Source organism: Pseudorca crassidens, chromosome 2 (assembly GCF_039906515.1).
Source record: "Pseudorca crassidens isolate mPseCra1 chromosome 2, mPseCra1.hap1, whole genome shotgun sequence".
Taxonomy (NCBI): Eukaryota; Metazoa; Chordata; class Mammalia; order Artiodactyla; family Delphinidae; genus Pseudorca; species Pseudorca crassidens.
Window position 1 is genome coordinate 177,141,509 of NC_090297.1, and position 19,457 is coordinate 177,160,965.

General features: G+C 36.6%; 2 protein-coding genes across 3 annotated transcripts in view; one reads left to right on the forward strand and one right to left on the reverse strand.

The window, feature by feature from the left end:
- The window catches only part of CDC73 (cell division cycle 73), a 91,086-nt gene that overhangs the window by 33,449 nt on the left and 38,180 nt on the right, over positions 1-19,457 (forward strand). The window lies entirely within an intron of this gene.
- On the reverse strand, positions 9,052-16,283 carry B3GALT2 (beta-1,3-galactosyltransferase 2). 2 transcript variants are annotated; one of them, XM_067729778.1, is made up of 3 exons: positions 15,684-16,283; positions 11,637-11,807; positions 9,052-11,210 (listed from the first exon to the last, which is right to left on the reverse strand). In XM_067729778.1, the coding sequence occupies exon 3, from the start codon at positions 11,087-11,089 to the stop codon at positions 9,821-9,823; it is 1,269 nt and encodes a 422-aa protein (XP_067585879.1). In that variant the 5' UTR covers positions 11,090-11,210; positions 11,637-11,807; positions 15,684-16,283; the 3' UTR covers positions 9,052-9,820. The 2 variants fall into 2 exon arrangements, with proteins under 2 accessions (XP_067585879.1, XP_067585880.1); XM_067729779.1 differs by lacking the exon at positions 11,637-11,807.

Consider the following 19,457-nt stretch of genomic DNA (forward strand, 5'->3'; position numbering starts at 1 on the left):
TTTTAAACGTTCTACCAGTCGTGAAAACGACGGCGGCCTGGCACGCATCGTTTACGTGCATTTGCAACTACCTAGCTTCCCTCTCCTTTCCCCCACCATGTTCTTCTGAATCGTCAGGTTCTTCTGAGTATGAAAACTAAACGCAATCAGTGCTCATTAGCTTAAGACTATAACTTATTATTTTTCCTAAACCATCACTGTTTCTAACGTCAGGATGTGCTAGTTTGATCAAAGGCTAATTTTCTAGGCCTGGACAGTTGATATAATGGGAAATAGGTTATTTTTTCTTTGAAATAAATGCCAGTAGACAGGTGGTGCATACTCACGAGATGAATAATGAATAATGTCAAAGCAAGTTTTAATGATGCCTACTGTCTTCCCTGAACGTAATGGGGGAAGAAAGAGGAAAACACCTTAGGTAGCTTGCACCCTCCTCAAGTTAGGTGGCCTGGCCTAGGACATCATCAGCCCAGAGAAAGGAGCATCTTTCTCTAATTTTCTTCCAACAGACAATGCCCCTTTGCAATTTCTTCCCCTCTAAGGGGCTCTGTTTTGCAAAGCAGTTACTGAATTCCACCCCCCATTTTTCTTTTCTTTTTTTTTTTTTTTTTTTTGCGGTATGCGGTCCTCTCACTGTTGTGGCCCCTCCCGCTGCGGAGCACAGGCTCCGGACGCGCAGGCCCAGCGGCCATGGCTCGTGGGCCCAGCCGCTCCACGGCACGCGGGATCCCTCCGGACCGGGGCACGACCCACGCCCCCCGCATCGGCAGGCGGACCCTCAACCACTGCGCCACCAGGGAAGCCCCCCCCATTTTTCTTAATTATGAAAAATTTCAAACATAAGTATAATTAGAGAAAATAGTGTATGATTTTTAAAATCTGCCCATCACACAGATTCTATAATTATTTTTTAACCACTTTTACTTCAGCTGTTCCACAGCTCCCTTTTTTCCTGAAGTACTGTGAAGCAAAACCCAGACACTGACACTTTGTTCCTACTTACTCTGCACTTCTAAAAAACATGGACTTTTTTTTTTAATGTAGGCATTATTGCATATAACAAAAAAAAATTAATTGTTGGTATCATCTAATACACAGTTCATTTTCCAGTTTCTTTGATTTTTCTGAAAAATCTTTTTTTGCAGTTCATTTGTTGGAAATAGGATCCAAACAAGCACCAATAGTTGCATTTAGTTGATAGGAGTCCTATATGTCTTTTATTCTAGATTAGAAGTTCGTAATATATTTTTTTTTTTGGTGCCATGAACTTATTTAGTAGACTGGCGAATCCTATGATTCTTCTCTCTGAATAATGTTTTTAATGCATAAAATAAAATACATAAGATAACAAAGAAAACCAATTTATTGAAATAAAATTATCAAAATTTTGAGAAACATAACTTTATGACATGGTATTGAACTTCGTGTTGCTTTTACTGATGCATTATATAACAAGATCTAGGGACAAATCTAATAAATTCCAGAATTTTAAAGTATGACCATACACAGTATTTCAAGATATCTGTAAGAGTAATGTGATATGAAAATACTTGATTTCTGTTGGTGACAAAGTCAGAACTGTTATTAATAGTACTGTGGTTTGTTGCCTTCATTCATGAAAGAAGGAAATGTCAGTTTCTGTTAGAGGTTGGTGAAAATAAAATTGTGAATTTTTTTCCCATCCATATTAGGGGCCCCTCTGATTTCTATCCACAGCTCTCTACTCTAGAGTTCTGCTTCACTGGCTTTTTTCTGTTTTTCTACAGACATGTCAAGTTCTTCTCAACCTCCTGGCCGTTGTCTTTGTATTTCTGTTTGCCTGGATCATTCTTCCTCTTGCTCTTAATAAGACTGGCTCCTCAAAATTCAGATCTCAGTTTAAAGGTTACTTTTCCAGGAAGACCTCCCACTTTTTTTTCTGCTAGTAATCTTATTTATTTGTTTACATTAACAATTTTCTTCGAATATGAAGATCCGAAGGTAGGAAGCACATCTTGTTGCCCTCCACCATCTCCCCAGTGCTGAGAACAGGGTAGTGGGCACATAGGTGTTGCTTGAAAAGTATTGAATGAATGACTTTTTAAAAAATTAATTAGTTAATTTATTTGTGGCTGCGTTGGGTCTTCGTTGCTGCACGTGGGCTTTCTCTAGTTGTGGCGAACGGGGGCTACTCTTGGTTGTGGTGCACGGGCTTCTCATTGCGGTGGCTTCTCTTGTTGCAGAGCACGGGCTCTAGGCACGCGGGCTCAGTAGTTGTGGGGCGTTGGCTCAGTAGTTGTGGTGCATGGGCTTAGTTGCTCTGTGGCATGTGGGATCTTCCAGGACCAGGGCTCGAACCCATGTCCCCTACATTGGCAGGTGGATTCTTAACCACTGCACCACCAGGGAAGCCCCTGAATGAGTGATTCTTAAGCCCATGTTATCCGTATATTTTTAGTTACTTTGCATCCTTTCATATGCATGTAGAGTAGTAGTTAAGATTTATTATTGTTATTGATGCTTTGTAATATATAGGCCCTCAGTGCCACTTGACAATCCTTCTATACATTTTTCAGTGGCTCTTTATTATGTTATCCTTGGCGAATCAGGTTCTCGTACAGCGTCTTCTCTCTCCTCATGCCCTCAGTGCCCAGGCCAGGATTTTAGGCCTTGGCACTCATGCCTTCTCCCTCACCGCAAGTGTCCACACGTCGTGAAGGCCTGTGGACTGCACTTGCTAACATCTCTGGAATTTTTTTTTTTTTTTTTTTTTGCGGTACGCGGGCCTCTCACTGTTGTGGCCTCTTCCATTGCGGAGCACAGGCTCCAGACGCACAGGCTCAGCGGCCATGGCTCACGGGCCCAGCCGCTCCGTGGCATGTGGGATTTTCCCGGACTGGGGCACGAACCCATGTCCCCTGCATCGACAGACAGACTCTCAACCACTGCGCCACCAGGGAAGCCCCCACATCTCTGGAATTCTTATCTCCGGATCACTACCGTCCTTCCTGGTCCAACTATTTCTGTATCTTCCCTGGATTATGCAGTGGTCTCCTAGTTTGTGTTTTTGTATCACTCATGCGTCTCCTCATTCTGTTCTCATGTTGCAGCCAGGATGCCTCAAACACTAAAGAAGAGAGGAGCTGTTAGGCATTCACTAGCCTCAATTTTTTTTTCTATTTTCCAAGTATTGTTGTATCTTCATTGGCTTCAGGATTAAAAGCCATATTTTAATAGGTACTATAAGTCTTCATGAGGGTTTACCTGTCTCTCTCTCTTTTTACCTTTCTGGCATCAGCTCATACCAATCTTCCTCTTTATTTTTGTGCAATGGTTTACTCTAACCTCAGGGCCATTGTACCTGCTGTTCCTTCTTGGAATTGTTCCTCTTTTGCCTGATTAACATCTAGTTATTTCTTAGATGTTAACAAACGATTCTTCTGAGAAGGCTTTTCTGACCATAGGTCAGGTCAGTTCCCGTTATATGCTTGCAAAGCACTGTGTATCTTTCCTTCATGACAGATATCATAGTTGTCCTTTCCACTTATTTGTATGAAGATCTGTTACATGGCTTTCTCTGTCAAAGGAGTATTATGGCAGCAACTTAATGATTGTTTTTGTTTATCATTGTATCTACAGCTCATGTATTAATGCCTAGGCTCTCAGTAAATATTTATCAAGTGAGTGGCCTTTTGGATGTTTCTTCAACGCTAAGGAGGACTGGACTCAAGAATTTCTATTAACCTAGTGTTAGAGTTCTGGAACATAGCATAGTAAACTGGTCTGTTTGGGAAGTGATCCTAGGGATTTCATCTGCATTGAATTTCTATTGAGGAAGGTTAACACTTCTTGATCTTCTTCAGCATCATGGTCCCTGCTTAGAAATGCACTGTCATGTGAGGGACCTTCACATTTGTGGAACTGATTATAGTAATTATTTCCAGAATACTTGTACTTTCTTTTTGTCAACATATATTTACTTATATGTTGCCTTATTTGCAGTGTGGGTGAGCCCATATATAAGCCAGTGGTTGAGTCTTACTTATTTTTAAGCCTTCAAAATCAGTTTTTCACTATAGAGAAAAATTGATTTTGACGCCTTAAAAATAAGTTTCATTTCAAATAAGATGAAAATGCTGCCAACAAAAAAGGTGAGGCTCTTTTATTGAGTCAAATTTTAGTTCACTGTTTCTAATCTAGGACTTTTTGTTTGTTGATTGCTTTGAGGAAGAGAGGATACATTATGGAGTGAAGTAAAAGGCAGCAGTAAGATCAAAAGATTGGGTAGAGAAATTAACTTCAGTAAGGAAGAGAGTCATTCATGGGCCCTGCTGCTATCCAAGGATTTTAGGGATTTTGATATTTATCCTAAGAACATTGGGAATCCATTGAAGCATTGGGATGATGTGAATAGTTTTGTGGTTTTGAAAGTATCATTCTGGCAGTAGTATATGGGAAGCAGATTGGGTGACTGTGAAGAAACCAGTTGTAAAAGTTTTGCTCACTTGAACTACTAGAGCGGTAAGATGAAGAAAAGTGGGTGGATTCCACTGTGAATCCAGGTTTTGGGGATAGAGTGATACGGGTGATAGTAAGAGAAGGAAGTGGTGAGGATGACTCTGGATATTTTCGTGTGGCCACTGACTGGATATAGCCATTCACTCAGACAGGAAATGTTATTTTAAAAGTTTTAAAATTTGGAGATGAGAGAAGATAACTGGATATAAATGTACTGTTAAATGTGTATACTTAAAGACACTCAGACATACAAATACTTTAAATTTGGGGTTATGCTTATGAACTTTGATTAAGAAATTCATTTTATTTTTGTAAAAATTAACTTTACTTGTCTTTTTGGCCCAGTTATTAGCTTTCTCTTTTCAGTGTAGAGGAGTCATTCATTCTCTTCCCTCCTTTACATAAATCTACCAGGAAGAAGGTTGTAGCTTCTTTTTTTTTTTTTTTTTTTTTTTTAGCCTTATCAGGAGACGAAAAGATCTCTGATAAAGGAATAGTTTTAAACAGCAGATGTGAAGGTATGGTCAGGCTTCTCTGTTCATTCATTTCTAAGCTTAGACAGCATTTTACAGTGCAGGGGGCTCAGGCAGCTGTGCTGATGGTTACTTCCGTGTTGGTGGTTACTTGGGAGACACGTTGCCTCTCCCCCACGGTGGTGTGACTGTAGAAACACAGCTCCCAAGCCTGTTTCCCTGATCCCTCTTCAGTAATAAGGTATCTATAGCAACATGCTCTCCGCTATATTATGTTATATGCACAAAAACTACTTTGTTTTCTTGTGAGGCCTGGCCATGAATATGGATTATGAACAGCTCTAAAATTTTCAGCCTGTTTTCTTTAACAGAAAGTTGTTCTTGGATCCCTTTACTCTCCTGACTTGTTCAGGTGGCAAAGCACACAGAGGGCATGGTGTTATAGAGCATTCTGAAGTCATCATAGAACCCAGGAACGACTTTATCACTGCAGCATTTGCTAGTGGTAGGTTTTCTGTCACTTAGCATTCTTTGGTTAAAAATTGACTCTGACTAACTGAAACCAAAAAAAAAAAAGTATCAGAATATTATAGGTGAGTTCAAAAAATTAAAGAATCAAGTGGTAGAAGGGACAGGAACCGTAGCACCTCTGGGATCTAGAGAACAAGAATCAGTGGGTAGTTTCTGCAGGGTGCTGAAGTTCAAGTGAATCAGCTCCAGTCATTTTCTTTGTGTGCGTGTGTTTGTTTCCTTCAGGATTCAGATTGCAATAAGAGAGGGTCTTTGGTTATCTTGGCTAGTGCAAGGCAGGGTGTCTTGATTGAAAGTTTTCCTAGAACTTTCTTATTTGAGGGTGGAGTAGCTCCCCAAAGGAAATCTGCCAGTATGTTAGAAAATTCTCATTGCCATCAGAATCTCATGCTAATTCTATTATCTATATTCAAATATATGTTTTTACTAGCATTTTAGGTATGACAGTGAAGCAAACAACCCTTATTAGTTTTATTGTATAAATTAGTATCTTTTAAACATTTAATTAAAAACATAACCAAGCATGAATTTAAGATTTTGCATATAATGTTATAGCTTTCTGTTACTTAACATTTATTTTTTGTGATGCCGTTGATTTATTTTCATTTTTCAACGTTTAGGATACTTTCTCAAGTGAAATTCAGACTGAGAATCTATAGGCTTCAGTGAGAAGTTGAAATAATTAGATTAATAAACAGATGGAGGCAGTTGCTTTCACTCTAGTTGTCCTTTAGCTCAGACGTTTGCTGGTGGAGGAAGGGGAAACACTTCCTGCAAATACAGAAACGTTTTTCTTCCTTCTCTGGCAAATCGGATCTTGAAAGTAGTAAGGTGTAGAGTTATATCGTGCTTGGGGGAGGGCGTGTGTGTGTGTGCTGATGGAGTGCGCAGCAACAGGTTCCTGGCCGAAACTTAGAATGGCCCCTGTTAGTATTTGATGCACATTACCCATCTTCCGAGAGTCATGTTAAGCGATACACTGATACTCTGTGAGGTGTGTTAGAATATAGGTATGGTAGAGATTTTTTTTTTTTGGCTTCTTAAATCTGTGTTAATTTAATAGTCAAATTTTGTAGTTAAGCAGTAAAAACTGAAAACAAACCTGAACCAGCTGGATAAATCAGTTTTACCACCTCATCACCAAACAGTAGGCGACTAACCAGTAGAGTGAGTAAATGCGGTGCTACTTTTGACTACTAACAATGATCAAATTGTACTTCAAAAGAAGCACCTTTTACATAATTTCTAAGTGCCACCTGCCTGTTGTTTACAGATGTGTCTCAGTGCCCAAAGGAGCAAGAGATAAGCAGTAATTCTTAGCTTTTCTGAGTTTCTGGCCCCCAGACATCAGCAACTGAAAAGGAGAAGAAAAAATAACTGAGGGATCAGATTTCCTCTCCTTCTCCTTCTCTTTATTTGCACCTGACATCAGGCGTCCCTCCAGTGTGAGAAAACAGTTGTGATGCCTGGAGATCCTAGCAAAAGGTGAAGAATAAGCATGGAATAGAAGAGAGGACAGGCCGTTTTTGCTTAGCTTTTTAGACCCTCTAGCAGGAGTCATATGTGAAGTATGTAGCAGAATAGCATAATGGTTAAGAGTCTTTGCAGTGGAACCCTGCTGTTTTACTAGCTGTGTGATCTTAGGTATTTAACCTCTTGTACCAGTCTTTCTTATCTCTTAGTGTTACTTATAAGGATTACACGAGATATGTGTGTAAAGTGCTTTAACACGGTACCAGGCACACAGCGTACTCTCAGTCAGTAAATAGTTCCTGCTGCTGTGTTGGTATTATTTTTATAGGGGTTTTGGTAATAGATATTAATAAGACTCCAGTTGATTTTTTGTGATTATACTGTATAATCAGAGGAGAAAGAAAATTTTTTTGCTTGAATTAGAATTTCATCACCTATATAATCTTGATCAAAATAAACTAGTAAGTATTGAAAGTTTTGGTATTTTTATCTTCCACAATATCTCGTAACACTTCGAGCATAAAGATTACATGGTTGTTCCTTCCTGTAATTTTTTTCTTTGACCAAATGCAAGTGCTGTCATTTAAAATTATATTTTCATGCATAGTAAAAATTACATAGTACTGGGCATGAATAAGGCACAATTAATATTTGGTGAGATGTTTAAATACTGTATTTTTAAATATCCTAATATGAATTTGAAAATCATATTTTGCTGAAGTCAGCTTGCATATTCAGAATGGAAGGTCAAAAATAAATTAATAGCAGAATACATATTTTAAAATAAAGATTTTCAGCAGTACTAAAACACTTGTTATTTGATTCAGTGCTCTTTGAGAACTTGGAGTGTCATGAGATTCCAAGTCATCTTTTTTAGACTTGAATTTTTCTGGAAGGAAAATACTATCTCTTAAAGATACTGCACTGTAATAATAATTTGTACACGTAGTGTTTGGATTGTATCTGAGTACATACCTGTGGATGCATACATGCATATACATATACTTTTAAGAAATAAAACTTCTGAAGTATTAAGGAGAGGATTATACTGAGGGAAGGATTCCTTTTGTCTTTCATCACACTTACGTAATTTGGTATTATCCTTTTATGTGTGACCTTTCTTTAGTAATTTTGGTATTTAGTAATTTTAGTCTTTTTATAACCATACAGAATAAATTAAGTGAAAAACAGACCTTACCAAGAGCTGGGGGGTTATTTAGCTCAACATTCAGAATTATTCTATGTAGAATAGAACACTTAGACAACTGAACTGAAAGTGGGAGATAAGTTAAGTATAAATAGAATTCAACGCATTAAATGATAAGTACTGAAGCAGTCTCTGTGGTTCTGAACTGTAACATGTTAGAATTCTGTTTTGGTGGATAACTCTTCAGAATAGAATCAAGGATGAAAATGATTGTTATTAGAATTAGGATAAGTGACATCCTCACTGAGCAAGATTGATAAATTTATACACTTGTTTAAAGTAAAAACACCTTTTTAAAATTAATGGGTTAGTATTTCCTGATTTTAAAATTTATAATGGAGCCATACAAATTGTGAAGCATTTGGACCATAACACTCAGTAAAGGTTTTTTGTTTACCTTTTTTATTAAAAACTTGATAAAAGTGCATTGTATACATTGTTCATCCTAGAATCAAGTGTTCATCAAACATTTGTAGTTTTCCCCCATCCCTCCCAAGAAAGTTTTTAATCAGCGGTGCAGAATATTTGTCATCCACCAAATTAAAAACTGCAGGTTTGTAAACTTGGCACTCAGAGAAAGAAGTAGGTGCCGTAAAATGATTAAGTACTGGCATGTGTACACCTGCTGTCAGGAAATAAACTTCCCATATGTTGCAGTTTGGCAGACATGCATCTTAAAATGTATTGAATGAAACTGCCGCTGCACTCTTTATCCTTTATCTTTTTTCAACAGTGCATCCTCTTTGTGCCTGTAAGTAATCACTTTTGCTTCAGTTAGAGGAAAATGATAGATTTTTTCAGATATGCTTGAAGTTAACTGGTGATGCTCCTTGAGAGTGCAGTAACTGGTTGATTGAGTAAATCATTGAAGTTCTAGCTTGGCCCTGAACACCAACGAGGGAACAGATGTTCTATTTTGAAACATTTAATTTTTTTTTTTATAAAAATGTGAGCCTGAGACACATTGATTTTTTTTTCACATTTTATCACGTCATGTCAAAATAAATTCCCCCAGTATATGTGCGTATTGATAAAAGAAAATGAATATCTCAATTGTTTTTAAAAAGTAAATACTTAGATGAGAACTGCATTGATGAAACATCTGAACTTTATAAATATGTTTATGGAATAATTCAACTAAATCTTATTGCATGGAATATGGTTTTTAGAACCCTAGAATAGGTCAAAATTTGTCCTTTGCACAATTATAAAGTTTCCTTAAAATTGACAATAATGTTTTATTTACATTTAATTATATTGAAATGAAAAACTGAATCCAAAGTCTTTTGACTGTATCCATTTCTTAAATTAAAATTTTTGTGGAAAACATATGCAAATACACCTTCTTGGCCCCTAACGTAAGAGTTGAACCATTGATGTATGCACGCCTGTTATTGCATGTTAATACACAGAATCCCCTTATGTGGATTTTTAGTAGATTGTTTGGGATACCTTTTTGTTATATCGTGTTGTATTTTTAAGAATTACCTTCTTCAGAAATTAAAAAAATATTTTTGGATTCCTTTATGCGATGAGTTTTAACTAAAACTTGTCCTATGGATGTAATCAGTTTTAACTATACATGCTTTTAGCAATATTTTACAGATCGCACGTTTGGGAAAAAAAAAAGTTGTCTTTTCTAGTGGAGTTTGCGGTGGCGATACCTGCCTGCCTTTTCTTTTGCTGCGTTGGCACAAGCGTTGTGCTTATTTTGTTGTAAATGGTTCCAGTATTTTATCAGTTCACTAGGCTGGAACTGATGAGAGGTAATTAGGTGGCTGTATTTACAGCTTGAATAAGAAACTCGCCAGTGATTGAACACAAACTCATTGGGAGGGGGGACAGGATCAATTCTCAGCTTGGCAAGACAGATCCCTACATATACATCTTCCAAGTGCAAACGACGGATGCTTAAAGAAACTTTAAATATCTTCTCTGCCAGATCTCCAGAAAAAACATAACCAGTCCCAGAACAGAAGACAGGATAGCGCTCACTTGGGTAGAGGTCTGGTGGCATGTACCACTTGCTGTCTTTGTTTCTGTTGGGTGCGTATCCCCTCATTAGGTAACCAGTAAAATAGTTATGTCTAGGAGGCAGGTCTGGCTTGAGTAACTTAAGTATTAAATATTCGGTGTTGACAAACATGTCACTGTCAGTTTTCATAACATATGGAATATGTGGACAGTATGTGGCAACCCAGTTCATGCCCATTAGTGTTTTAATGGTCAGATTATAGTATGTATCTAAATATTCCTGTTGAATTATGTCATGGTATTGTCTGCTTTCTTCCAGGATTGCACGTTGAAGGTAGCCATTTAACTTAATACTTACACCCAACAAAAAAATTCGTGTGATTTGGATACCAGGTGCTAGACTTTCATTGCCCCAAGTTTGCCGAATAGCTCTTCTAGCTTCTATCTGTCCAGGTTCTGCAGCTATTAGTAGTATTAAAAAAGGGCTTTTCTCCTGGCATTTTGCAGGTTCATTGATAAGGTATTTGAAATGGTAAGAATTTGGATGTCCAGTGCCTTTTTCATTGTAAATACTTCCGTTGGCACTGAGTGTATTCTCCAGCCCTGTAACTCCTTGTGGTGACAGATCTGTGTTATTGGAGTTAGTTGCTGTTTGAGGCCTCAGAGTCTGCGGGACTGTTTCTTTCCAAATGTTCCGAAGAGAGCTGTGGTTTGTCTCACTTTTTGTAGAACGAAATCCACGGAAAGTGTATGTCACAGGGTTTTCTTTGAATCCAGTTCTGCCTGGCAGCCAGTCATGATGATTGAAAAACAAAAACATAGCAAAAAGAAACACGAGAGAAAGTACACCAATAAGATGGGTACGGAACAGAGACCTCTTGGCATTCCAGCTCATCTTTGCAAAGCAGCAGTGTCTTCTTCTCCACTGAAGCATGTTGTTAATATCCAGTAGTGGATGAGAGATCGGTGGCTGAGATTGTGTTCTTCTCCTGAATCAGTACTGTTCTTTGGTAATCATTTTCTAATGCTGTCACGTCGTCTCCCTCGCAGTCATTCTATAAAGATGAAGCATAAACGTTTACAGAATGGAAATATCACAGAACTGCTTGAAAGAGACTAATAAAATTAGGGCACATGGAAATTTTTAAGCTGTGAAAATAGGATAACCCAGGAACAACGTTTATGATTTGTCTTCCCTTGGCAACGTAACATCGTGAGAACAGGATTAATTTCTTTAAAAATACACCTTTGGAGCACAGTGACCACTTTAAAGAGATGTGAATGGATTGATTTTCTTCCACTTATTTCATCATCTATCTCAGTAGCTCTGGTCACTTGTAATTGTTGACTTAAGTTAAAGATTAAAAGTTGTATGCATGGAGAAGAGGAAAATGCTGCTAGATCCCTGAGAGAGGACATGTAAGGAGGCCTGAGAGCAGATGGAAAATTTATTGGCATTAATTAAAATTGATTTGACATACCGTTGGTGGTATGGTGCACAGTCAGCGGCCTTTTTTGTAAAATGGTCATGTATCAGTTGTGGGACAGACGGTGCAAGGTTGATTATGGCAGAGTTTTGTTAGTCACAGTACACTGCTTGGCATGTTTCCGTTGGCCCCTACTGTGTCGAGAAAGTCAGTGAGAAGACGCACCTGTCAGAATTAATGTTCAGGGTTCAGTAACTTCAGTGCAGGATTTTAAGACAGTAATAAATGATGGATATTTGCAAGTACTCTTTTCTCATGTTAACCTTCCACTTCAGACATGAGGTATTCAGGAGATCATTGTCCTTACTTAGACTTATGATTGATTTTTATAATATAGCAACTAATTATCTGTGGACTTCACAGAGTACTATCACGTATCTCAGTTGAATCTCCATGTTAGAATAAAACAAAGAACTGCTTTGAACAGTCTTTTCAGATTTCTTACAAAATACAGACACTAGGTATTATTGTATCCCCAACTATTTAAAATTTTAAATTTCACAAAATGCATCTTAAAAGATTTTTGAGTTATGCTGTGTTCTAAATTTGCATGTAGAGAATTTTTTACATTTTTAGGACTTCTGCTAGCATGACACTTAGAGCCCTACGTTTAGAAAAAAAAATTTATGAGATGTCAATATGGGAAGTTCACGATGCCACATATTAAGAACTGGTCTTTGAACAAGTTTTTTTAGTGCATAGCACAAATTGGTTCATGTTTTTTCAGTTTGTTATTTTTCTGGATCAAGGCGTGGGGGTAAAGGATGGGTAAGGAGCTGTAGCTTGAATTCTGTTAAAAGAGAAAACAAACCTTTTTGTGTAATTTTATCAACTTTTTATTGTGAAAATTGTTTCTTTATGTAAAAGAAAACTGGTCAATTAAAAACATTTATTGTAGGAGCGTTTGTTTATTTGAAATTATATATACACATATGAATGTGTTTTTGTAGCCTGTGATATTGAAAGGTTTATGGTTAATACCAAATTTGCTTAACCTCGGTAAAAAATTCAATTATTTGGGGAAAATAATGGCATTTACATGGAAGTCCTCATATAATTGAATAACTAGAATAGCACTCATATAATGTAAAGTATTTTGAAAATATTGATGGGAAGTGTTAGACTCCTGTTCCAGCAGAAGCCACTAGGAGGAGCAAGCAGGTGGGGATTCGAGCATCTCTGAAGCGTAACAGTACAGGCGCTAGCTTTTGATGATTTCTAGTATCTGAGATTATGTAGTGCTTTTAGAAGTTATGGTGTTTCTCAAATGTAAGAAATTACATTAATCATTTTGTGAGATAGGAGCAGTGTTTTTCTTCCTTAAGTTTTCAGATTTAAAAAAAATAGAATCTACTTATTTATTAGAATTTATTTACCTGGATTTTAATTTCACATTGCTCTGATGAAGACTAAGACACTTCACCATACCAGTAAAACATAGTTCTGTGGTGAGCTCAGTTGAAAATAACAGAGCTGAGTGTTCTGGTTTAGAAACTCACTTTTCTCCTCCTTACACTTATAAATAGTTGGCCATTCTGTTTAGATGAGGAGATTCTTTCTAAGCTTTTATTTTCAAATGAAATATTAGATAAATAGTAATAATTTCCCTCCACCCCGTAAAGAAGCCAGTAGATATAAGGGTTATGTGTGTAAATTTAAAAGAAAAGTTGCTTTTAAAATTTATTTGATAATCTATTTTAAACATTCCAAAGCTAAATTAAATGTGTCAGCTTTCTCTTGATATAGAATGCTTGGAAACTGGTTGAAGTCTAATCATTTAGATCCTTTAAAAGTGTAAACTTGATGGTTTAAGAAGCAATAAATAGAAGGTCAGATGTTTGAATGCATGTTTGAATAAAGGACTGAAAAAATGAATGAAGGTAAATATATTAGTAAATTGTATTTTTATGAAAACATTATACCTGAAGTGATGTTTCTAAAGTATTTCAATGTTACAGAAAACAGCAAATTATTATATATTGTAACCTGGCATACATGTAGTTTATGGTCCTATGTGATTTTGTAGCGATAGGTGATAGAGATGCATCTTAATGTAAATTCATGATATTTGTATGTTTGTAAATATCCAGCTGCTCAGGCTTGAAATCCATATATACTCATTTCTTAATCTCCCGTTGGTAAATGTAGTGCATGTGTCTAGCCTTAAAAAAAATTCTTTATTAAACATTTTTCAGATATTTACCATAATTTTACTGTTAAAAAGAAAGTACAATTAAAGTAACTATTCCTCCTTTTATTAAAAGATAACATTATTCTCCAGTTACTGCCTGTTGTACATTAATTCTTAAGAAGTGGGAACAAGACCAGAAAGTTAAAATATTTTGACATTCTAAATAGTTTTGCACTTTTACATTTTCAGCGTAGAAATAGCTTTGATTTGTCTTTTATGGGTTTTTATGGTAATATTATCAAGTGATTAATATGTATTTACATCTTATGGATTGACGCTCACGGAGAGGATGTTACTATAAAATGTTCCGTTACTTCTCCCTCTCTCTTTCCCTCTCTCTGTCACACACACACACACACACACACACTCATACACACACACACATGCTGTTTTTATTATTTGGCTTCTAAAAGTGATAATATCTTAGTCTGTGGGAACAGTTCTAGATTTAAGGGGTGCTTGAATAAAAAACTCTACACTCTTGTTTTGAGATAGCTAGCTTATAAAAATGTTTAATTGGTGACTTTAACATTGAGAGATAAAGGTACTAAGAGAGACTTGAGGTTTTTTACAACCATATTTTTTTTGTTTGTTTAATACCATCTGGTTTCATTCCTTAATGGAATAAAAATTCATACTGTGAGTGAGAGTTGATGTTGAGCTCTAATAATAATAGGGCCTGATAGACTTGTTTAATCTTAACTTTAGAATGGAATCCCTACATATGTCTTAAAAATGTTTGCCTTTTGTGATTATTAAATAATAGGTTGAGTTGTGCTGTAAAATTGAGCAAAAATCAGGATCTTTGACGATCTGTAAAAAATTTTAGAAATACCCGAGTTCCTGAGCCATGAGTTGCTATTCTATGATTGTTACTAAAATAGTTTATTAGATTTATTTCTGCCCTGCACACACATACTGTGCCAGTTAGTTCATCATTACATATTTATATAACCTGGAAGCACAGTGGCTACATTTAAATTTAATTTTTTGACCTTGTATTGCTGTTACATGGATATTTTTATGACAGAGTATTTTCATATTATGTTTTTGAGTTTCACTTTAAAAATGATCACCAAAACCAGTCTTATATTTTGATCATTTAGAATCAGTCTGTTGCTTAAAATAAAAGCTCACTATTTTAAAAGGGGGTAATTTTAGCAAGTATTGATATTTCTTTGTTTAAAGTTGTATTCGTGAGCATGCAAATCTCCTGAGGTGGTGTGCTGTGCATAAATGCACACTGCCTTCTGTGATCCTGTGCAAATGCTTTCCTTATAGTATCTTACAGCTCGGTGGTACTTAAAATTTGTTGATAGTTTCAGAGTTGGTAAGTTATCTTTATTTAGGGAGATGGGTATGGGAGGCAACATTTTGTTATTAAAAACTGTTCTATATTAAGATTTTGTTTTAAAAGGACTGAAAAAGCTCTTAATATTAAGATCATCTTTGATACTATTTAATGAATTTCACTGCATTGACCTCTTCGATGGCCATTTTTAAGAGAGCACTTTAATTTATTGGATAAGGATTCAACTTGACTTAATTTGATAGAGGATTGCTATGTTTTCTTTAGAGGGCTTCAGATTTTTTTTTAAAGTTTAATTTCTCAGAGAAGCCTTTAAGCACATCTTGTTACTGTTTGCCTTTTCAGTAATACATAATTACTGCAAGCTACATATTTACTTGAATAAAGCAATGACAGATTTTAAAATCATATATTTAGAAACCCTTTCATAGTTTCAAGGACAGTGAACTGTATGAACTTGTTTATTAGATATTAGTGCCTCCAGGGCTATAAAAAAGTAACAGACATTTAAATGAGTATCACAAACAAGATATCAACATACCTTCCTTGGTCAGGCATTTATGAGGCGAGGATTATGCCCACTGAAGATACTTTTGGCACGCCATCACTTCAGCCAAGATGCTATCGAACATGCGCACCTCCCCCAGCAGTCTGCCTCCTGCGATTGCTTTTCACAGTGTCCAGAGTGTCCATCTGTCTGCTTGTCTTCGAGTTCCCCTTCTTGTTCATATGGGTCCTAGTCTTCTGCGGTTTTTCCTTTCTTTCATTTTCTTTCTCTTTCTTTAAACAAAAGAGCTGTGGTTGTTCGTTCTGTTTGGAGCACTGTCGACTCTTGCTGACAGTTGATGCATTGAAGCTTTTTACATCTGCTGTTTTCCTGGCCGGACAATGCAGTGCTGTATTCTCTTCTCAGTATCCATATTTCTAGTAAGAACACTGAGCTGCAATCAAAAGCAGCCAGAGCTAGAATGGAGTGCTTCGATTGTATTGGAAAAGAACAGGATTTAACTCTCTTTCGTTGTTGCCTGGCAGCTGCAGGAAGGATTTTGAGCAGTTTTACCAGGGTTTTAGTCTGTAATATGAAATCCAGGGTTCCTCAGCTGCTGCACAGGCAGGCAGCAGTTTAAATGTGGGCTTGACAGATGCTCTCTCTGACAGAGCAGAATTTAACGTCACTGCTTGGCTGAATCCCACGTGATTGTTTGCATTCATTTTGACTAAAAACCTAAGGTAGGGAGAAGCTTAGAGATTTGCTTCCATGTGCTAAATTATATATATTCAGTGTAAGTGTAGTGATGAGTGAATAATACAAAAATGGGATGATTATGAAATGAATGGTTATAATTTTATCTTTTTCCAGCTTATTTCCTTTTTTTTTTTTTAATTTATGCTCAAGCACGGGCTTTGTAAATGTTTTCAGTGTTAGATGTTGGTTTTCATGTTACGTGATTTTATAGGGCATAAGCAATATAAGCTTTGATATGTAACTTAGTGTAATTTAACCCCTTCAGTGCACTCCTTCCCTTGAAGTTCTTTTTCTCAAATAGTTCTGATTTTCGTTTTACTAATATCTAGTTGCGGCTCGTAGACCATTTTTAATCAGTAACGTAGACATCTTCCCCCCTCCCTCCCCCCACCATTTTCTAGGATTTATGTAAATCAGCTGCTGTGGATTGCTTTACTGACACGTGTTGTGATAGCCCACTTCTTTTTCACTCTTGTGCAGTTTCTAGTGTTCTTGAAGGCAGCAAAACTTTATTTTTAATCACTTTTTAATGTCAGCGTTTATTTTTTCTTTTTCTTTTTCTTTAAAATTACATGTATGGCGGAATTCAAAATGATGTAATGGATAAAGCACACTTGTACAGGATCTTCTTGGTGGGTAATGAGGTTTTACTAATCATGTTTATTTGTCCTAATATTTCAGGATGGTTTAGTAACTTGCCATCAAGCAAATTTTTCAGTAAACACTAGATATTCACTCTTAAATATTTTGTATGATTAGTCTGTTGGGCACCTTGCTGCTTTTTTTTCTGCAAGTACTGGGGCATTGTCCTTTTTTTTTTTTTTTAAATAACCTGAATTATCAGTTTTTCCTCTGAGACTTTAGGGACCTTAACTCATAGAAATTTACCATTTTGAAACTTACACTGTATATTTGTAGTCGAATATTTTTCATCCCACCTATCTTCCCCAGTAATGTGTGTTATTTCAAATATAGATTTACATTTTCTCTAATATTAAAAATTTTTTTGTCCTCATTATGTTTTTTAGTATAGCTGATGAAATGTGTTTTGTAGTTTTAGGAATCCTAAGACTTTTTTAAAGGAGTATATGTGATTTTCCTAGAAATGTTAGAAGGAACAGTAAGAGTTTTATAAATGGGAAATGTAAGGCCTAGAGCTTTGACTCTTTCTGGTTAAGTGTGAAGGAGAGAACTAAAACCCAGGTTTCTTGGCATTTAGTCCCTAAGTCCACCCATATTACATGCTCACTACTCTCTTTTTAAAAAAATTAAATTATTGTTTTTTGGCTGCATTGGGCCTTCGTTGCTGCGCACAGGCTTTCTCTAGTTGTGGTGAGCGGGGGCTACTCTTCGTTGCGGTGCGCAGGCTTCTTATTGTGGTGGCTTCTCTTGTTGTGGAGCACGGGCTCTAAGCATGTGGACTTCAGTAGTTGTGGCGTGCGGGCTCAGTAGTTGTGGTGCACGGACTCAGTAGTTGTGGCTCACGGACTCTAGAGCACAGGCTCAGTAGTTGTGGCGCACGGGCTTAGTTGCTCCACAGAATGTGGGATTTTCCTGGACCAGGGTTCGAACCCTTGTCCCCTGCACTGGCAGGCAGATCCTTAACTGCTACGCCACCGGGGAAGCCCACACTACTCTTTAAAAAAAAAAAAAAAACTACTCTTTTTTTTAAAAAAAAAATTAGACTTAGGTGGCAGAGTAATGCTTAAGTGCCTACTTAAAATAACTTATTTTATAAAAGTATAAGTGGCTTGTAGTAGATCATTATTTATCAATAATTCCTGACGTAGGATTTGACTATGCAACTAGCAGCAGTGACTAAATTCATGTTGTGTGCTAAGCCTACTTGAGCTGTTATATAAATGACTTTTTTTCTCATAATTGTTTATTATTGTAATACCCATTTTAAAGATGAGGAACCAGTGTTTAGAGTTGTAAACTAATTATCCCAAATATCAGATGATTAGTGATGAGAAAGAGTCCAGCTGGGAATTAAAGCAAGATTAATAAGTCCTTATCCTCTCTTCTTAACTATTATGCTGCATGGCACTGCTGGAGAAATTGTGGGACTTTTTTCCTGTTACTAGCACAGCATACCCAGAGATCATTCATAGCAGTATAAATGGATGTTTGTATTTTTGCTTTAATCACTTGATCAGCAAATACATATCTGATCAACTACTGTGTGCCAACATTTGCAATTAGGCACAGCTTATTAAATGTTAGAGATACAAAGATGTTTTAGTTACATTCCCTGCCCTTTCTCCAGGAAGGATAAAGCAATTATTTGTGGCTGTTCTTTTGATTGGACTCTTTTTTGATGCCCACTGGATTTCTTATGGATCTTGATTATTAAGAGAACTCCATAGGTAACCTGCTGGTTAGTGGTTCCCTGCAGTATTAGGTGCAGTATTAGGCCCCTGAATTCCCAGTGGACTATTGTCTCAACTGTGCTTGTGATGGGAAAGTGTTTACACAGCAAAGGAGACTCCTGAAAGCTAATGAAAGGGTACCTGTGTACTGAATCAGAATTTACTTTAAACTTCTAGGTACAACTGCATCCTGTTTCTTATGTTTAAGTTAAGCTGGTTAGGAACTTTACAGAAAAACAGCAGACATGAGATAAAAGTTCCTTTAGTGACTTTTTCTAGCAACCTGCATGTTTCCAGCCAAGAGAAATGGTAAAAATCGTATGACAGGCAAGCTTGTAGAAGTTCTTCCTTTAGTCTGATTTCTTTTAACATCTGATTTCTATGGTTAAACTTTCTCAGTAAATGTGACAGATTTCTTTGTCAGACTCAGCAAACTGGCAGCTATTTTGTTAAGTTTTATAGTTATAGATGTCTTGTAATTTTTACTTGCATAGGTCTGTTTTTTAATTTTAGAACACATCCCTGGTGGGAAAATAGATGGATATTACTATTATATATGCATTATGGCCAGCATTGTCCAGGCTCATTTTAGGATTTTCCTGGGCATGTCTAGAATATCCCCTAAGGAGCCAGAATTTAAAGGCAGGATTTGCTATGCCTCCTAACTCTTAGTTTCTACTGGGTACAGAAATAATTA

Bases quoted from the DNA above. Each gene is read 5' to 3' on its own strand.
- B3GALT2 (XM_067729779.1), bottom strand. From the start codon at position 11,089: ATGCTTCAGTGGAGAAGAAGACACTGCTGCTTTGCAAAGATGAGCTGG.